The following is a 16,791-nucleotide window of genomic DNA, read 5'->3' as shown; positions in this document are numbered from 1 at the left end:
CCATGTCATCTAAATTTACTTCAGATTACACCCCACAGTAAACAGATTACACTCCACAGTAAACCAGATTTTCTGACTGTCTTTCGGCCGGTCAGAGGAGTCGTGACTGTCAGTGGAGAGCCGGTCTGTATTTTTCTGTATTCCTCTGAGTGATTCTTTGTTCTGTAGTGATCATAAAGCGATTTCGGGTTTCTTGTTTCTCTGATTTGTTTTGGCGACAGCACCTGAGACCATCTGTGGAACTAACCTGAGGTTGGATTTGAATTTCACCTACTGTGATTTGGCCTGTTCCTGAAATTGAAGGTTGACCAATGTTTTCAATTTAGACCTTTACATTCAAATTAGGATTATTTAGTGTTTCCAGTATGAAGCGTGAACACAGTGAGCCACACCCACCGGAGGTCTGAGGCTGACACCCACCGCTGATGCCGTCGAGTCCAACGAGAACGAGACATTCTGACTGGCTCTCCCAACACCCTGAAATACACCAATATATTCCTTAGTTCCCTCCTTCCTTCCTTCCTCCCTCAGTTCCTTGCCTTTGGAGTTCCTTGGGCTTTGGAGCGTGATGTCACGGGAGGGGGGCCACGCCCCCTCCCGCCATGACAGTAGGCCAGACAAAGCACACGGAAGCGTCAGCTGTGGTTCGTACGTACTGTGTTGTCGGTTGCAACGGTAGATCACACGATAGGGAAGGCAAGAAGCTGGAAAATGGGCTCTCTTTTCATCGTTTCCCCTCCTGGAGGCAACGGGAGGGATCTCATGTATCCGATAATACTAAACGAAGACGTCAGGCTTGGATTGCAGCGGTCAGACGAGCGGATATCGAGTTCTCTGCCATCCCCAAACGAGAGCAATTGCCCACCTGAGAATTCATGTTGAGCGAGTAATAGGTAGTTTGCGTAACAAGTTCAAAATGCTACACACTACAATGCCAATCCGATTACTCATATCATGTGAGGGTGAAGACACAACACTGCTTGATAAGATTGTTAAGGTGTGCTGTGTTTTGGTGAATATGTGCCCCCTGGTCAAACCAGGGCCAAATGAAACTTGCTCTTGTTGAATATTCACAAAACTGCTGTGTTGCATGTACAGTTCATTGTAAAAAATTGTACTTTCTGTAAAGTGGTTTCAATGAAACAGAAAGAAAAGTATGTTTATTTATTTATTTTTATTCAAGATCTGTTCAAATGTACTTAGCAAGTACATACACATGAAATGCAAACTATTTACATGGCAACGCACAGCTGGCATCAATCGTGAATCGTTCATCTAGAGAAAATTTTGGGGCAGGTGCTGAGGAGAAGTTATGTGCAACCTCTGGATGTATCTTGGTCATATGGTCAACGTACTCACAACGTGGAGGCTTAAAAACAGTCAAATCTTGTACCCAACCGTTTGTGAATCAGATGTGCGCCTCCAGGGATTTATAATTATGAAAATGATTTCCCCTATGCGCTGACTCCACAGACAAGGTACGCGAAGATATCGGGATAGGACAACGGCTGTCTGGGTTTCCAGTCCACTGCCTTATTTCATACGGGTCCACATTACCGATGCACGCTATTTTTTCCAAGTACCGTCTCTTGGCTTCTGGGTGCAATCGGTCGCGATACAGCCCTTTGTCATTTGCGCTGATTTTAAGCATGGTTCTGGCAGTCCCGCTTCAAACACAGTGTGTTTGTTTTGATTTTTTTGCCTTCTGACATGGCGCCGCGATCCCACAAGGCACTGTGGCGTGACGTCAACTCCAAAGCCCTATTCCCTCACTTACCTTACTTCCTTATAAGGTATGTCCTCCATTTGTCTGTCAATCAAACTGGGAGGCTCCACCAACTCCTTCCTGAAGACGTGGTAAGGACACACAGTATTCTGAGTACTGGAAGTAATTGGACTACTGCAAGTAATCAGAGTACTCTGTAATGTGTAACTTACTGGATGTGTTTCCATATTTGGTTGTCAGGACTGTGGCTACAAACACAACAAGTGTTAGCAATAGCCTTTAGCACATGCTAGCATTGTTACCATTGTGTTTTACTTACGATTGGGTGTGGCGGCGGCGATGGTGGCAGGAAGTTGTGTCAGGACCGTGGTCACTGTGGCGACTGCTAAGTACAAATGGGAAATTATGGATACAGTTAGCTCAGTTAGCATCAGTGTTAGCCACACAAAGACGCTAAGCTAACTTTTTTTTTTTTTTTTTACCATTTTGGGGGTCTTCTTCGGCGCCGCTCACTATTACTTGACATCTTTTCTGATTCCCTGCCGCTGCTCGTGTTGCCACGGGAATGAGACCTGCTGGGCAGAGAGCCAATTAAATATCTTGAACGGTCACATGATTCTGAAAACCTGAGGGTGGGCAGACCATGATGACACACAGAGGACAAACATGAAAAAACTTTTGAATAAAATTCAGAGGGTGCATCCTCCTGAGGCCGCATTTGAAGGCCGATTACGTCACATACATCGTGACATAGGCTATCCCAATTCAAAGACTCCTCCAAATGCGGCTGACAAATGTGTCCTCCTTTTCCTCAGATTTGAAGGATGGGTCAGGTGTATCCTTTGTGGCCTGCCATATCCCAGAATTCATAGCGCGGCACAGCCAATTCCAGTTTCCAACAATGGCGGCAGCTACTTAGTTGTAATATTACTCTGATTACTCTTTCTGGGTCACAAAATAAACTTTTATGATACATTTCAGGCAAGAATGTAGCTGTGTAAACTTCAAATATCTGCTTAATTTATCAACACACATATATCACATATTTGCAAAAGTGCTCCGACGTTTTTGGAGCCATCTGTTACCCACCAGCTCAATAGCTAACCGAGTGGTCAAGGCTCACTAGAGCTGGCGAGAACAGCGAACTCCCGGCAAATCGTTTTCAACCCCCTGCGGTCTTTGCTACTCAGGTTAAACATGATATATAAGTCACTCAGATAACTTAAAAACGTTGGCCTTTTTCCAGTGTTTTATCTGTTTATGAATAAATCAGTTTGGCTGAGATTAAAGTTATAGTTTTCACATAGCTGAATAAACATTAAAAGAAAACTGATTAAACAGAAGTGTGAGATGGTAGAAAATTTACTCCAATGCCCTGTTATATTTTACATAGCAAGGAGCAGACGGCTGACTTTATTAAACTCCACCGAGACAGCGGTGACGCAAATCTGAAGGTCTCGGTCTCGCATGCAGCCTCTGAATTTGGACACAGCTTTCATTAGAAACAAATGAAGGCATTGAAGAAATGACAGTTTCCTTACCTCCTCCTCTGCTCTCTGATTGGTCGATCTCCATCAAGACTTCTGCTCCGCCTCAAACACCAACAGGAAAATGTGTCATTTTAGTTCCCTCTTTACCTTTCCTTCCTCCCTTCCTGACTCCTTCTTTCCCGTTTTTCTTACTTCCTCCCCATTGTCCTCCCTCCCTTCTTTCCAACCTCCCATTTTTTTATACCTTTCTTTCCCTATCCCTTCCTTACTTTCTTCCTTTTTTTTTTCTTTTAAGCCTCCCTTTCATCCTTCCTTCATTTCCTTTCTCCCTTCCTGCCTTACCTTTGTGGTCTTCCTGGGACTTGTTCGTCTTTGTTGGTGTTTGGAAAAAACTTTGGGTTGAACAAACCACTGTTTCAAGGAAATCAGAGATTACAGTGGTAATCAGATTACATTCTGCATTAATTAAATTACATGCATCAGTAATTAGATTACACCTTGCAGAAGGTTGTTTTAAACGTACATGTTTGTGTTGTTTTCCCATGGTGCACTGGGCTTAGCATGATCAGGCTTCGCCCTGCCCTCTGACCCTCTGCAAGTTCAGACACGTGATATCATCAAAATACATCATCGCATGTCAGCATTACATGACATCAGCACATTCTCTCACCTCTGAACAGCAGGTAGTGCGCTGTGTTTTGTTATTAGTTCACTACTGAAACTTGGCTTCTGATTGGCTGGAATAGAGAAGTGGGGACAGAGCTGTAGTTTATTTTATTACAGGAACAGATAGTAAAACCACAGCATGTCTTCCTAAACACACCTTGACGCATTGCCCTCACACACACATCAGCTGATGCCGTTTTGTTGTCAGTGCCATTTTTCAACAGACGGAGAGACGGAGTTTTAGAGCAAGTGAAACTGGAAGAAAAGGATGCATCATCAGAAACGTGTGTTTCTGTGTGTGTGTGTGTGTGTGTGTGTGTGCTTACCTATTGTGTTTCAGTTTGTGTGTTAAAAGGTTTATCTCTGACATCCTGAAAACAAAAAAAAATTGAGTTCTGCGTGAGTGAGTGCGTGTCTGTGTGTTTCTGTGCACGTGTGTCTGTGTGAGTCTGTATGTGTATGGGTGTGTTTGTCTCTTTTTTTCCCCTCATGGATCTGTGTGATGTCACAGAGTGCAGGTATCCTTATTTTTTTCACTATTTCCAGGTTTTTTGACACATGTGAAATGGGTAAAGGCAGGCTCGTGGGGTGATTTGAGAAGAGGGAAAGGTGGAGCCTACGAGAACCAGGTTTAGTTTATGGAAGCCAGATGAGCCAATCAGAAGAAACCAGGAGAAGCTGAAACATTTTGTTTCAGAATCAGATACAAAGTGTGCAGAGCTGAATACCTGGAGAAGGTGAGCAGATTAAATATCATCACAGAGGCCGGTGTGCATTACCTGAAGAAGGTGTGATGTTCAACGCAACACTTCCACAAATGTTTGCAGTTGCGGCGATCGGATGTTTGGAAGAAGAATGATGTCTCTGAACCCTGAAAGCCATGCAGTTTCTTTTATAAATAATGTTTTTGCATTTTTAAAAAATATATTTTTTATCTAATGATCACTGTTAGCATTAGCTTAGCATTAGTCAGCCAATAGGAACTCACGTTTCTGCCTGACACTCTGAGCTCGAACTTCTCGTCTTTGAAGTGAAGTTTGATGATTCGCTGCCTGCAAAAGACAGCAGGCTGAGGGTCACATGACTGAGGTCAAATATTTCTGTTTCCTCTTGTTTTGGCCCCGCCCCCTCCTTGCTGCCCCCCTTAGCTGTTAATCCTCCAGACCATGACTCATTGTCTTCATCTCAGAGATTCCGCCAGAAATGTTAACACACATTTAAACTGATCAATACGTATCATTAAATATTAACACTGATATGAACCTTCTGTTTGGGTCATATCACTGTGATGTCATCCAGGCGTTTTTAACCTACCACAGATATTTTCCCACCAGCTCTTTGTTCTTGAAGATGACCACTCCTACTGGTGTTGGACCCAGGAAGTACTCGGTGTGGTTCTCCCCCTGCACAAAATCAAGGTGTCAGCACGGATCAGCGATTGATCGGCTGAAGTTCTTGTACTGATCAGTGATCAAAAGGCTTACATAGGCGGCGAACAGAGAGACGCCGTACATCTGCAGAGAGCTGCAGACAGACAGGAAGTGGCGCTGAGCCTCAGAGCGAGGGACGCCACTGCACAGCAAGAGAAAGAATCAATCAATCATTCAATCAATCAAAGTGATTTCTTTTGTTAGTGTGCAGCTCCATCTTTTGTCATGTATTGATTACTAATCATTTTTATAACATTTTTGATGGTGGCAAAACAAAATAAAATATGCGATCAGGTCATGTGATTACAGAAACAAGACCTTTAACAGCACGGCATCACTTCCTGTGCACCTGAGCGTTTTGCGGATGAGTTGAACTTCCTGCGTCTCCTCAGCATCTGACGTGTTGTCCTCACTCTGGTTGCCTCGATCCGCTGAAACAAACACGGGAGATCAATAATGAACTTACTGACTGATGAAGAAGTCACACATATGAACGGGTATACAGAATTATTTTGATGTCATAAGTCACACACGAGAAAAAACATATTCTGAGCAAACATTTCATTTTACTCATTTCATTTGCAAAAGTGCTCTGACGTTTTCGGAGACGTGCAGAATCAAAATCAAAACCTTTTCTTTACACATATGCAGGTATTACATTCTCTAATATGTATGGTTAAAATACATCAAATGCAGTAAGTATACACGTTTCATAAAAAGTCTGTAACTTTCTTATTGGCTTTAGCCCACATAATTAAACATGATCTTGAGTTTCACACTCTTTTTATTAGAAATAATCAAATTGTTACATGCTTAAATTGACACAAAATGTCAGAAATCTTCTCTGTCAGGAACACATTTTCTATATGTATATGCAGCACAAACTTATGCACAAAGAATGTAATGTAATGCCTGTATTATCTTTTTTCGTTTGTGACTTAAGATAGAAAAATAATTCCATACATTTTCTTCTCACCCTGCAGCATCAGAGCGCACAGCTGAGCTCTGAGGTGGCCGGAGCATGGCAGGCGACCTCGACGTACATCCTGACAAAGTTGGAGGTAAAATTGACGCCTGACACAGGAAACACATGAGTTGCACCAAGGGTATTTAAAAAGCAGGTGAAATTATGGTGGCTTAGTCATGCCAGAGGGCCACATAAGGCCACCCATGTTGGGGAGGGGGGACCTTTAAGGGCACCCGTGGCAGATGGCCATATAAGGCCACCTTTGATGAGGTGGCAGGCTTGTTGAGACAGATATGATGCGTTTAGTGTTTCATGGATTTGTTAGGATGTACTGAAACATACCGGGTTGTTTCTTCGTTCAGCTTCGATGGATCTTCAATGTAAAATTTGATTCCAAAGTAGAAAATGTACGGCGGCCCAGCTGGAACAAAAAATGAGGAATGTGCTGTTTGAGAATCTGAGGATAAATCAATAAGACAGATCAGTTATGTTACTGATGAATTTCATGTTGCAGCTCACCGAGCTCCTTGTGCTGTGACAGAGTCTTTGAAGGATCCAACCAGAGCTGAAAGAAACACAAACAGTAACTACTGCTGCTCCTGAGCGTGCTCAGTTTGGACTTCTTGTTTGTGTTCTCACCGTCTGCTGCCAGTTGTCACAGAACTTTAAACCGAAGAACTCAACCTCGACCACGCCTAGCTCAACGAACACCAGCTGCAAGACGGAGGCCGCCTTCGATGATCTCTGAGGACAATACACTGCGTCACCTTCAGAACTTTCATCACTCACAGAGACAGGATGCTGAAGAACTTATCAGATCTATCAAACCTATCAATTCAGTTCAATTCTTTTAGAACCCCAGAGATAATGGCCAAAATGAAGCCTACAAATCCTGACACCTGTTGGCGAAATTGTGGTACTTATTTAGGAACCCATTCACATATATTCTGGTCATGCCCAAAACTCTGCTCATTTTGGAATGACATATTTAAAGTTCTCAACACAGTTTTCCAACAACCATTAACAAAGACCAACAGCTAGCCATTTTAGGAGTATTACCAAATGGTTTTGCGGGAAACAATAAAAAATATCTCTTAAGAATCTTGCTTACAGCAGCACTAAAGTGTATTACTATTAAATGGCTGAATCTTGACCCACCTTCATATAATATGTGGCTTGATAAAGTGAGAGAAATTTACCAGATGGAGGAAATAACATACGCTCTGCGGATTCAGAGAGAGTTGTTTACTGAGCGTTGGCGACCCATACATGCTTTACTGTTTCAATAATTTAGCATAGGTCTGTTTCGTTTTGTTCATTTATGGCTAGATTTGTCACGTTATTTAATATTACATAAAGTTTTTGTTTTTGTTTTGTTTTCTTTTTCTTTTTGTTGTTGTCTGTTTGTTTGCTTGCTTGGGTTTTGTTTTGCTTTCCAGTTTTGTTTTGTGCTTCCTAATTGCAGTTCTTATTTTGATCTACATTTCTGCATTGCGGTTTCTGTAACTGTCCTACTTGTGAACATTGACAAGTACAAGTTGCAATGTTGTAAATTATAATAAAAATTGAGTTTAAAAAAAAAAAAAATTCAGTTCAATTCATCCATTCATTCTCTTCCACTTAGCCTTATCGGGTCATGGGGGGATGGAGCCTATGCAAGCCACTATAAGCAAGAGGTAGGGTCAAGGTCAAGTTACACCTTGCAGTGCTTAACAATATAAAAATGGCATTAAAAAGCAACAATGTAATACAATAATAATAATATAAAACAATAATAGGACAATAAAATAATTAAAACAATAACTACAATTATTAAAATAAGACCAGAATGCTTGGGTCATAGTGTGTTAAAAGCCAGGGCATAAAAATGTGTCTTTAGTACTGATTTAAATTGCTCAAGTGTTTGTGCAGATCTAATATTTAGGGGGAGACTATTCCAAAGTGTGGGACCTGCCACGGAGAAGGCTCTATCGCCACGAGATTTGAGATAAGTCCGTGGGATGGACAGCATTATTACCAGATCCTGTAGACCCTGTATTGCCAGCCTGACGCAGTGCTAATTTAACACAGAGAAACAGACAACCATTCACACCTATGGGCAATTTAGATTCACCAGTTAACCTTATCCCACTAACTGCTTTTCTTTGCACTGTAGGAGGAAGCTGTAGAACCTGGAGAGAACATGCAGACTCCACACAGAAAAGCCGGCAAGGCTGAACTCAAGAGGTTCTTGCTGTCAGGCAACAGTTCTAACCATTGTTTTACCGTTCCGCCCAATCAGTTCAATGCAGTTTTATTTAATTAGCACCAACAATAAATAAATATATAAACCACCACAACAATATATATTGTAAGGTAAAGACCCTACAATAATACACAGCTATCAAACCTGTCAGGTTTTCTATTTTTTACTGCCACTAAAATCAAAGTTCATAACAGGAAGTTCTTAATAATGATCTTTCAAAGTCAGTCCCCTCTAACTGCATAGAGGTTTGATGGAGGCCACAGAGTGGTGGCAGTCTTACTCAGAGGAGAGAGGAAACGGCCAACAGGAAGTTGGCACTAACCTTGATGCCCTGTTCGACCGTCAGTGTCAGCTTTCTGTTGTCCAATAGAAGCACTTCTCCGTAAAACTCCTCCCGGTTGCCCCGGAAACAGGCCATTGTCCTGTCATGAGCAGAGCTACAGCCTGATGAAGATAAAGGTGGCAGCTACAGAGTGATGGTGATGATGAGCATGACATCTGAAGCACCTCAGATACAAACCACAGAATCAAACTGAGCCCTGCGTGATGGGAAATAGAGTCACCAGCTCCTCTGCTCACCTGCTGCTGATCCTCCTCTTCCTCTCCTCCTCTGGTCCTTTGTCAAAGTCTGCTCTCCTTCTTCTCTGGTTTCTCTGGGTTTGTTGCTGTGTTACCATAGAGATAACTCCTCCCCCTCTCCTCTGATTTCCATTTTGCTTTGTGTTTCCCTTTAAAAAAAACATCAACAAATAATTCCAAAAAGCAGGTGTGTGTAATTTGAAACAGAACTTTATATACAATCGACACAAGTTTTAAGTTTCACTGATGATCAGTTTTTATGCTCAATTTATCACAAATTTTAAAAATCACTCCAGCCTGTCTGATGCTTCTTACTGAGGCTCAGTCAGTGTGTGTGTGTGTGTGTGTGTGTGTGTGTGTGTGTGTGTGCTGCGTTCACTGCCTCATTAACCTGAGTGCAGGATTAGCAGAGGCTGAGGTGGATCCCTTGAACGCCGCGTCAACACAAAAACAACTTTCAGTGTTTAAAGTCGATCAATAAAAAATACGATTCATTTAAAGAACTTCTGCATTGTGATGTTTTATTAAATCAGTTTTAGTTCAATATTACTGAGGAAAGATCATTTTAAGCATCTTTACTTATTTTCACCGCTTACCCTTTTCAGGGTCACAGGGTGCTGGAGCCTATCTCAGCTGTCTTAGGGCGAGAGTCAGGTTACACCCTGTACAGGGCTAACACAGGCTAACACAGACAACCATTTGCAACTATTGCTTCCAATTAACTTTTCCCCACTAACTACATGTCTTTGGACTGTGTCCACACAGAAAGACCCCAGCATGATGGTAGAATTGAACTCAGGACCTTCTTGCTGTGAGGCAACAGTGCTAACCACCATATTTTACTTTTTCATGTTTAAAACTAATACTTAGTGTTCTGTCTCATTATGTATGAAAGTAAATAAAAGTTAATTTAAATACAAAAAGCTATATATTCATAGAAACATGTATGTTTGAGAATTATTTTACAGTTTTAACCAGTTGTTTGTTTTTACAGTGTAATCAGCTGATGGTGAAATTTTTTTTACAGTGTGGGATTAAAGTAGCTGTTAAAAACGTCTCGGTTGCGCTGTGTCGCTCAGACCAGCGTTCACACTGAGATCACCGCACTCTTATTTTTAATGAGATTTTTTTAATCTGTTTATTTATTTACGTGACTTTTTTCTTCACTTTGATTTTTAATTCTATTATTTCTATTGATATAAATGTTTTCACATTTTTACCTTTAACTTTTTTTTTATCCTGTGACTTCACAGGATAAAGGCATGCTTCAGGATTTTTTTTTTTTTTTTTACAATAAAAGACTTTATAACCAAACAGAGGTAAAGTTAAAAATTGATTTTAAATCTGAAATCGGGTGTTCTGATTGGCTTGTGACATTTAACAAAAGGACCAATCATGGCAGCTAACTCCAGTCCTCCCGTCTGCGTTCAGATCCTTGCTGTGATCATCCTCCTGTGTTTTGGAGTCTATAGCTTCATCAAGGTAACCATCAGACTTTTGATTTTGGGTCCAACGTGACCTCCTGCTCACGAAGTCCTCCCCTTCCTCTCTGCAGGGAGCCTCCTCCTCCTCCTTCAGCTGGTGGTCAATCCTGGGAGCTGCCTGTCTGCTCGCCACCGCCTTTGCTGCCTTTCGCCTCTATGAGGTCTGCAGGAGGAAGGCAGAGGAGGCGAAGAAGAGGCAAGACACAGACGAGCACAGAGGATTGTCTGAGGAGAAGTGATGAAGAGGAGCTCCAGATCAATAATCCTTAATTATTTCAATTTGTCCCAAACGGCTGATGTCACACTTTCTCTCTCCTGATTGGCTGCTGGGTGGTGTTACACTGTAAAAAGATTCTGTAAATTATTCATGTTTTATTTTGATGGGATCACCGAGCATTTTCTGTGTGCTTTTATTTTTCAAACTGTGTTCATTGACAGAAAACATTGATTCTGGTCAGATCAATAAATTCACTTTTTAATCAATGATTTCATAAAATCTTATACCCTGGTTCCTTCACAATAAAAGTCAGTCATGTGGTCAGAAGAAGAAGTTTCAAAATAAAGTTTAGTAGCAATGTGCAGCACTGTCTCTAGTCCACTCTTTCAGAATAATAGTATCTTACAAGACAAACAGAGAACTTGAAAATAAATTACATCTAGGTGCAGATTTCAAAGGAAAATCCACAGCTACATACTATGGCTTCAGTTCCAGACTTTCACAATAAAAGCCTCACAGTAGAGTAAAAACTGTTGTAAAATTGATGCTCAATAGCAATAAATCTGATAGAAACTTATTGATTTTAAGAATTACAAACAGCAATGATATGACTTAAAATAAAACCGCTCATCAGTCGATCACGGGGAAAGGCTGCTGAGGCTCCGATTGGTCGTCAGGAAATTTCCCATAAAGCTCGGCACCTGAAGACCTGTCGCTATGGTGATACCACCACACCAAACCTAAGGCACAGTTTTATAGCAGTTAGCACTTTAATACATGCAGAGTATGTCCTGTAATATATTGAGAGTACTGTGATACTGTCAGTGTACCGTTACTTAACCGTGACTGTACAGTATTACTGCACTATTACTGTAGTGTTACTGCTATAGTACTCACGGTGAAGGCGGGGACAAGCGGCTGGCTGAACTTTGTTTTGAAGGTGTGAACAAGACGAAGACGATCTACATCAATAAACAACAAATCACCTGAAACAAACAGGAAGTCAATTCAGAAACAAACAAAAACAAAGAAACAAACAAAACAAACACACTGTCAAAGAGCAACCAGGAAGTTGAAAATACTCTTTGTTTTTCGGACCATTGTTATAGTCACAGTAGATTCCGATTCGGTGAGGTAATGGCCAATCCAGTGTCTTTGCTCGGTTGTTGTGCTTTGCGGCAAGAGAGCTCTGCAGCCATTGGCTGGCGTGGAGACACCACGAACCGGTACCCTTCCCTAATTGGTCAAAGCGTCCCAGGCTGCCCCGATAGGCCACCCCTACACTGAACGATTTCCAGTCAGCCAGGGGGCGGAGCTCCCAGTAGTGACAACCATTAGTCATCTCCTCATCACCTGTGAGACAAAGGAGGAATTTTTTTTTAATTTTTAAAATTAGAAATATTTTATTTTAACTTGTATTATTAAAAATTATTTTAAAAAATGAATAAAATTTCAATGTCAAATCATTAAATCCAAGTTGTTATTAAATCAACTTTTTTTTTTAAAAAATTCTGACATCTTAAAGACATTCACTTTAGTGTTACTACAGTATTAGTACTGCAATAAGAGTGCAGTATTACTACCCAGCACTGTGTACGACTCCCCAGCAAATCGATCGCGTCCTCCTCGACTTGCAGCCGTTTTATTGGGTGATGGTGTGGCGCTCCGGCTGCTGAGGTAAACACAAAAAAAAATGTTAATAAATGTCAACAGCATAGCGGGAATGAAACGGCAAGGTGAAACAGCCAATGAGGTTGTGCCAAAGCATGATGCAGCAGAGAGGAAGATGAGCGTGACAAAAACATTTCATTTGTTACATGATGGAAGAAAAGTTTATGTTACGACATCATTTCCTTTAAACATGTCAAGCCTTTATTTCGAAATTAAACCAAACATGAACTTTTTAATTAAAACAGGAAATTAAACGCTGATGTGATGTCAGCAGTGATGTGAAAATGGCAAATGGAGAGAGTGATTGGTTGCTAGGAAACCACTCAGCCATGATTGTTTCTACCTGAGCAAGTTGGAGAGGAAGCAGCACGGAGACTGAGGAGGGATAAAAAGGTTAAAGGTTATTTACTGAGGCACGTGTGAACTGGTGAGACAGGTAGCCGCTGTGACCTCATCACGATCTCACCTCTGAATCAGTCAGCTGATCAGTAAATGTGTAATGAGGAGGTGTGGCCTCCTGACTCTACAATTCTCTTGAATCAGCTGACCCATTCCGGCGGGGCCAGCATGTTTATTTAGGAGCTCAGAGATAAAATGACAAACAGTTAGCGATGATGTACAGCTTGGCGGCGTCCAGTCACAGATGGACATACGAAAATCAGCAAAAAAGTGATGTGGCCCAACCAGCTTTTTCAGGGAATTAAGAGCCCCTCCTGCTGTCGTTACCTGACCAGCACAGGTGTGTCACTCTACAGGTGAGAAAAGTGCATCTTCCTGTTCTTTCTCTTTCACAATAAAAGCCTGTGCATTTCACAATACTGTGAGCGATGAACTTTATCGTGCTTCTAAGATACATTCAGGTGTATTAAAAAAAAAACAACGGCATCATCACTAACAGCTGTCCTCACCTGCTTTTGTTCTCTTTGCCTCGCAGGCGAGGATCATGACCTTTGACCCCCTGAGGCTCCCAGGTCACCGTGTCACCCTGAACCTTGAGCTCGGCGTGCGCTGTTGAAGCGTCGAAGCTGAAGTTATACGCTGCAGAAAAAAACATGGAAAACAAGGCGTCATCATTATCTGAGGCTCCACCCCTCAAACACAGTTAAATATTCCACGTCGTATGCTCACCTGTTGTTTCTATGGCGATAGGCTCTGAGAACTCGCCAGCTGCCGCTTTGTTTCTAGCTCGGACTCGAATGGCAATGAAACGCGAATCGAACTTCAAACCTGAAATGCAGAAATTGGTTTAAACTCAATGATGCTGTAGCCATGCAATAATGACCTCTGACCTTTTACCTGAGATGGTGACCTGAGGTTCGATAATGTCACAGACTTTCTCCCAGCATGCCTCTCCTGCCACTCTCAGTGTGCTGTCACGGTCCGTTTTTCGGTACTCTAGGTCGTAACGTTCGATTGGTCTGCTGCTGCTATCGCCACCACTGTCTGCCTCACCAGGCGGTCGCCAGGTGACCGTGATGGCGTTGTCACGGACTACACAACTGGAGGCATCGATCTGTGGAGCTCTCGGCACTGAGAAACAAGAAAAACATGTGACCTCTGACCTCACAGAACAACCACCTGAACTGTTTGCGTCAACTGACCTGGCAGAAAGTGAAGTCGTTGAAGCCCTGCCCTCTCCGCACTGAAGTCCACAGTAAATTGTGACATGTTGTCTGACACCGCAGGGCGAGTGGTTAGGCGGAACGCCGGCGCCATTGTTACCCTAGTAACAGTGTTGGGGCGGATCCCAATGGAGTGGGGTGGGTTAGGTGTTAGTATTTAGGGATGGGGTTAGAAAGGTTGGGGCGGAGTTTGTATGCAAATCATTGGAGAGCTTCAGTAAGAGGTTTGTTAGTTTGAAAAGATTCAGAAGAATCAATGATATCAAAAAGAAACATTGTAAACAAACAAACAAAAACAAACACACATTACACAGCTTTACACATTAAACAAATCAGACATACCGCTCTTTGATTTGTTTTGCTGCCTGAAAACAAAACAAAAAAACATTTTTAGTTTTTTTTTTTAAATGAACTGATAACATCATCTTCCTTGTCTTCATCACGCCTCACCGCGAGAAATTCTTCTTCAGTGTTGATCGTCAGTGTTTGATTTGCAAAGTCAAGAAGCTCCTCGCAAGAGACCAGAGCAAACTTGCCCTCCGACAGCTGCTTCTGAAACACCATGCAGAAAACAAACCAGTCAATCAATCAATAGCTTCAAAAATAAAAAATGGAAACAAATAAAGTGCTGCCAGTGAATAGATATAAAATATATTTATGAATGTATATACATTCAATGTAAAATATTATTTACAAAGTAGAAAAAAATCACTTTAAAAACAATGAGTAAATAAATATGTAAAACTAAATAATGAATTAAAAAATAAAGTGTTCCAGATAAAAACAATTCATTAAAAAATAAAGTTTCTACCTGAAGCTCCGCCTCCTTTCTTTGCTTTTCTTCTTTGATTATGTAACGGAGCTCCGCCCCCTTCTCCTCCAGGGCAGAGTTTAGCTTCTCCAACTCTGCCTCCAAGTCTGACATCACCTTGCATGACTCCTCCTGATTTAGCAAAGTTAACTTTAGTTATTTTTCCTTTAATTTCTCTTGGCCCACCCACCTAAGCCCTTTCCTCTGTTAATTCAGCTAATTAATGAACTGACCTGCAGGCCCGTCAGCGTGTGGTCAACTGCTTCCAGGAAGTTTTGGAGCTCCTCGTTCTTACTGGCCAATGTGCTGATAATCCTGCGCAGAGCTTCCTGTTTACAAACAAACATTTAAAAAATAAACTTTTTTTACAGCACCTTCCTCCATGTTGGTGAAGCATTAAGCAGCACTAAGTAATCACAAAACTGTCAGCGCAGAGACAGCGAGACACACAGAGCTCCTCTTCCTCATCTTCCTCCCTGATTCCACACCTGACAGAAACCAATCAGACGAGAGCATCGGCTCAGAAGGCGGGTTAAACACCTCGACCAGGATCAGCCTCCGTAGACCATAATGGACCAAAAGAAGGCTTGGCATCCTAGCTGAGGTGAATACAACCATCACCATCCTGCCAGTCTCTGGCCCGCACACACCTGCCTGCTCCACCTGTTAGAGCTGCAGCTGTCCGACCTTCAGATGGCGCTCTCATTGGTTAAAGACTCACCGGAAGTCTAGCAGGAAGTCTGGACACACTGAACCAAAATAAAAGGTGAAAGCACAGCTCGAAGCTTCACCTGGTAGCCCTGAGATGATGATGGAGATGCTCTAAGAATGAACTGACTGACTATTGATTGAATGATTGACAGGTACATTTTGCTGGCTGTGCACTGATACTGAACTGTAATTTCACGCTTTTGTAACGCGTATGTTTTTAGAAACACAGTAAAGCACATTTGAACAGGTATTAGGTATTTTACTATGAAAATTACTTCGGATGTACGGGTTTTATTTTGAAACTTGGAGGGTTCATTGTGACCCCAAAGTCTGAACACGCTAAAGGTCATGTGACCCCCACCTGTACTCACCGACTGATCAGTATGTTATAATGCACAGCTCTTGTTCTCACTGAGGCTCGGTCCACCAGAGAAAGAAAAGCTAACCGCTAACAGCTAGCAGCTAATCCCCCCTCCCCTGCTTCCATTTCCTTGCACCCCTCCCTCCGCCACGTCCGCCCCCCCTCCCTTCCTCCCTCTCCTAACTTTCACTCACTGCTCAATTGATCACCGATTGATCACACTCTTACCTTCTGAGCGTCCATCACCTGAGACAGAAACAGCGGTAAGTGGGGACGAAGGTACGGGCCTGAAGTGACGGCATACGTCTGTACATACTCATTTCCTGTGAAGTGTGTCAAAATAAGAGCGCGGAGAAGCGAAAACTGATGGGGATGTATATTAATTATTGATTCTGGTGTTTGCGCAGTAGTGTGTAAAAGTCTTGAGTCAGACCTTCTAGTTATTTTAAAAGTGCCCTTGAGCAAAAGTTCTCCTGCTTTCTGAAAGTTTAAAATTCTTCCTTGGCTTTTTTTGACATGTGTTCAAACCAGTCTTGTACCTGACCTCTGAACTTTGACCTGTGAGTAAAAGTTCAGAGTGTGGGATCATCCTGACAGAGCACACAACATAAGGCAGAAACATCCAAACAACAGCTTTGAATGCCCTTCAAGAAACTACAGTTGGAGATCCTCACAGAGATGACAGAGAGCTGCTCAGAGATCTCAGCTGAAGGATGAGGAGCACTCACAAGAAGTATTGACTTTCTGGTGAAAATCTGGCCTGCAGCTGGAGGAGATGATCAGGGGCTGAAGCAGTGGCTTCTCTGAGTTT

General features: G+C 42.2%; 2 protein-coding genes and 2 long non-coding RNA genes across 9 annotated transcripts in view; 2 read left to right on the top strand and 2 right to left on the bottom strand.

The window, feature by feature from the left end:
* The window catches only part of epb41l4a (erythrocyte membrane protein band 4.1 like 4A), a 12,898-nt gene extending 2,238 nt beyond the window's left edge, over window positions 1-10,660 (bottom strand). Inside the window, exons 1-22 of one of the 5 annotated variants that reach the window (XM_084934444.1) lie at window positions 9,104-10,660; window positions 8,847-8,968; window positions 6,919-7,023; window positions 6,799-6,844; window positions 6,622-6,700; window positions 6,289-6,386; window positions 5,662-5,743; window positions 5,367-5,454; window positions 5,197-5,285; window positions 4,871-4,934; window positions 4,662-4,753; window positions 4,209-4,253; window positions 4,040-4,137; window positions 3,887-3,953; window positions 3,740-3,808; window positions 3,559-3,627; window positions 3,268-3,318; window positions 2,209-2,298; window positions 2,046-2,111; window positions 1,939-1,974; window positions 1,778-1,846; window positions 397-477 (exon numbers count right to left, since the gene is read on the bottom strand). In XM_084934444.1, the coding sequence (XP_084790570.1) occupies window positions 397-477; window positions 1,778-1,846; window positions 1,939-1,974; window positions 2,046-2,111; window positions 2,209-2,298; window positions 3,268-3,318; window positions 3,559-3,627; window positions 3,740-3,808; window positions 3,887-3,953; window positions 4,040-4,137; window positions 4,209-4,253; window positions 4,662-4,753; window positions 4,871-4,934; window positions 5,197-5,285; window positions 5,367-5,454; window positions 5,662-5,743; window positions 6,289-6,386; window positions 6,622-6,700; window positions 6,799-6,844; window positions 6,919-7,023; window positions 8,847-8,942 (1,580 nt within the window). In that variant the 5' untranslated portion in view covers window positions 8,943-8,968; window positions 9,104-10,660. The remainder of the gene's footprint in view (window positions 1-396; window positions 478-1,777; window positions 1,847-1,938; window positions 1,975-2,045; window positions 2,112-2,208; window positions 2,299-3,267; window positions 3,319-3,558; window positions 3,628-3,739; window positions 3,809-3,886; window positions 3,954-4,039; window positions 4,138-4,208; window positions 4,254-4,661; window positions 4,754-4,870; window positions 4,935-5,196; window positions 5,286-5,366; window positions 5,455-5,661; window positions 5,744-6,288; window positions 6,387-6,621; window positions 6,701-6,798; window positions 6,845-6,918; window positions 7,024-8,846; window positions 8,969-9,103) is intronic. The other 4 variants (XM_084934440.1, XM_084934442.1, XM_084934441.1 and 1 more) reach the window with 4 other exon arrangements.
* LOC146383219 (uncharacterized) lies at window positions 10,452-10,826 on the top strand. The gene is made up of 2 exons (XR_014800733.1): window positions 10,452-10,585; window positions 10,659-10,826. It is a non-coding gene; the product is annotated as an uncharacterized LOC146383219 (long non-coding RNA).
* Window positions 10,827-11,041: 215 nt separating this feature from the next.
* fsd1l (fibronectin type III and SPRY domain containing 1-like) lies at window positions 11,042-16,318 on the bottom strand. 2 transcript variants are annotated; one of them, XM_084934451.1, is made up of 13 exons: window positions 16,209-16,318; window positions 15,142-15,237; window positions 14,909-15,040; window positions 14,548-14,649; window positions 14,440-14,462; window positions 14,077-14,198; window positions 13,772-14,005; window positions 13,604-13,702; window positions 13,384-13,513; window positions 12,388-12,476; window positions 11,903-12,157; window positions 11,702-11,790; window positions 11,042-11,544 (listed from the first exon to the last, which is right to left on the bottom strand). In XM_084934451.1, the coding sequence occupies exons 1-13, from the start codon at window positions 16,221-16,223 to the stop codon at window positions 11,443-11,445; spliced, it is 1,488 nt and encodes a 495-aa protein (XP_084790577.1). In that variant the 5' UTR covers window positions 16,224-16,318; the 3' UTR covers window positions 11,042-11,442. The 2 variants fall into 2 exon arrangements, with proteins under 2 accessions (XP_084790577.1, XP_084790578.1); XM_084934452.1 differs by lacking the exon at window positions 16,209-16,318 and adding an exon at window positions 15,559-15,618.
* Window positions 12,389-13,063, top strand: LOC146383218 (uncharacterized). The gene is made up of 2 exons (XR_014800735.1): window positions 12,389-12,481; window positions 12,824-13,063. It is a non-coding gene; the product is annotated as an uncharacterized LOC146383218 (long non-coding RNA).
* Window positions 16,319-16,791: the final 473 nt, after the last annotated feature.

Source organism: Perissodus microlepis, chromosome 7 (genome assembly GCF_051167445.1).
Source record: "Perissodus microlepis isolate ML-2025 ecotype Zambia chromosome 7, ASM5116744v1, whole genome shotgun sequence".
NCBI classification, from domain to species: domain Eukaryota; kingdom Metazoa; phylum Chordata; class Actinopteri; order Cichliformes; family Cichlidae; genus Perissodus; species Perissodus microlepis.
This window is presented reverse-complemented; position numbering and strand designations above follow the sequence as displayed.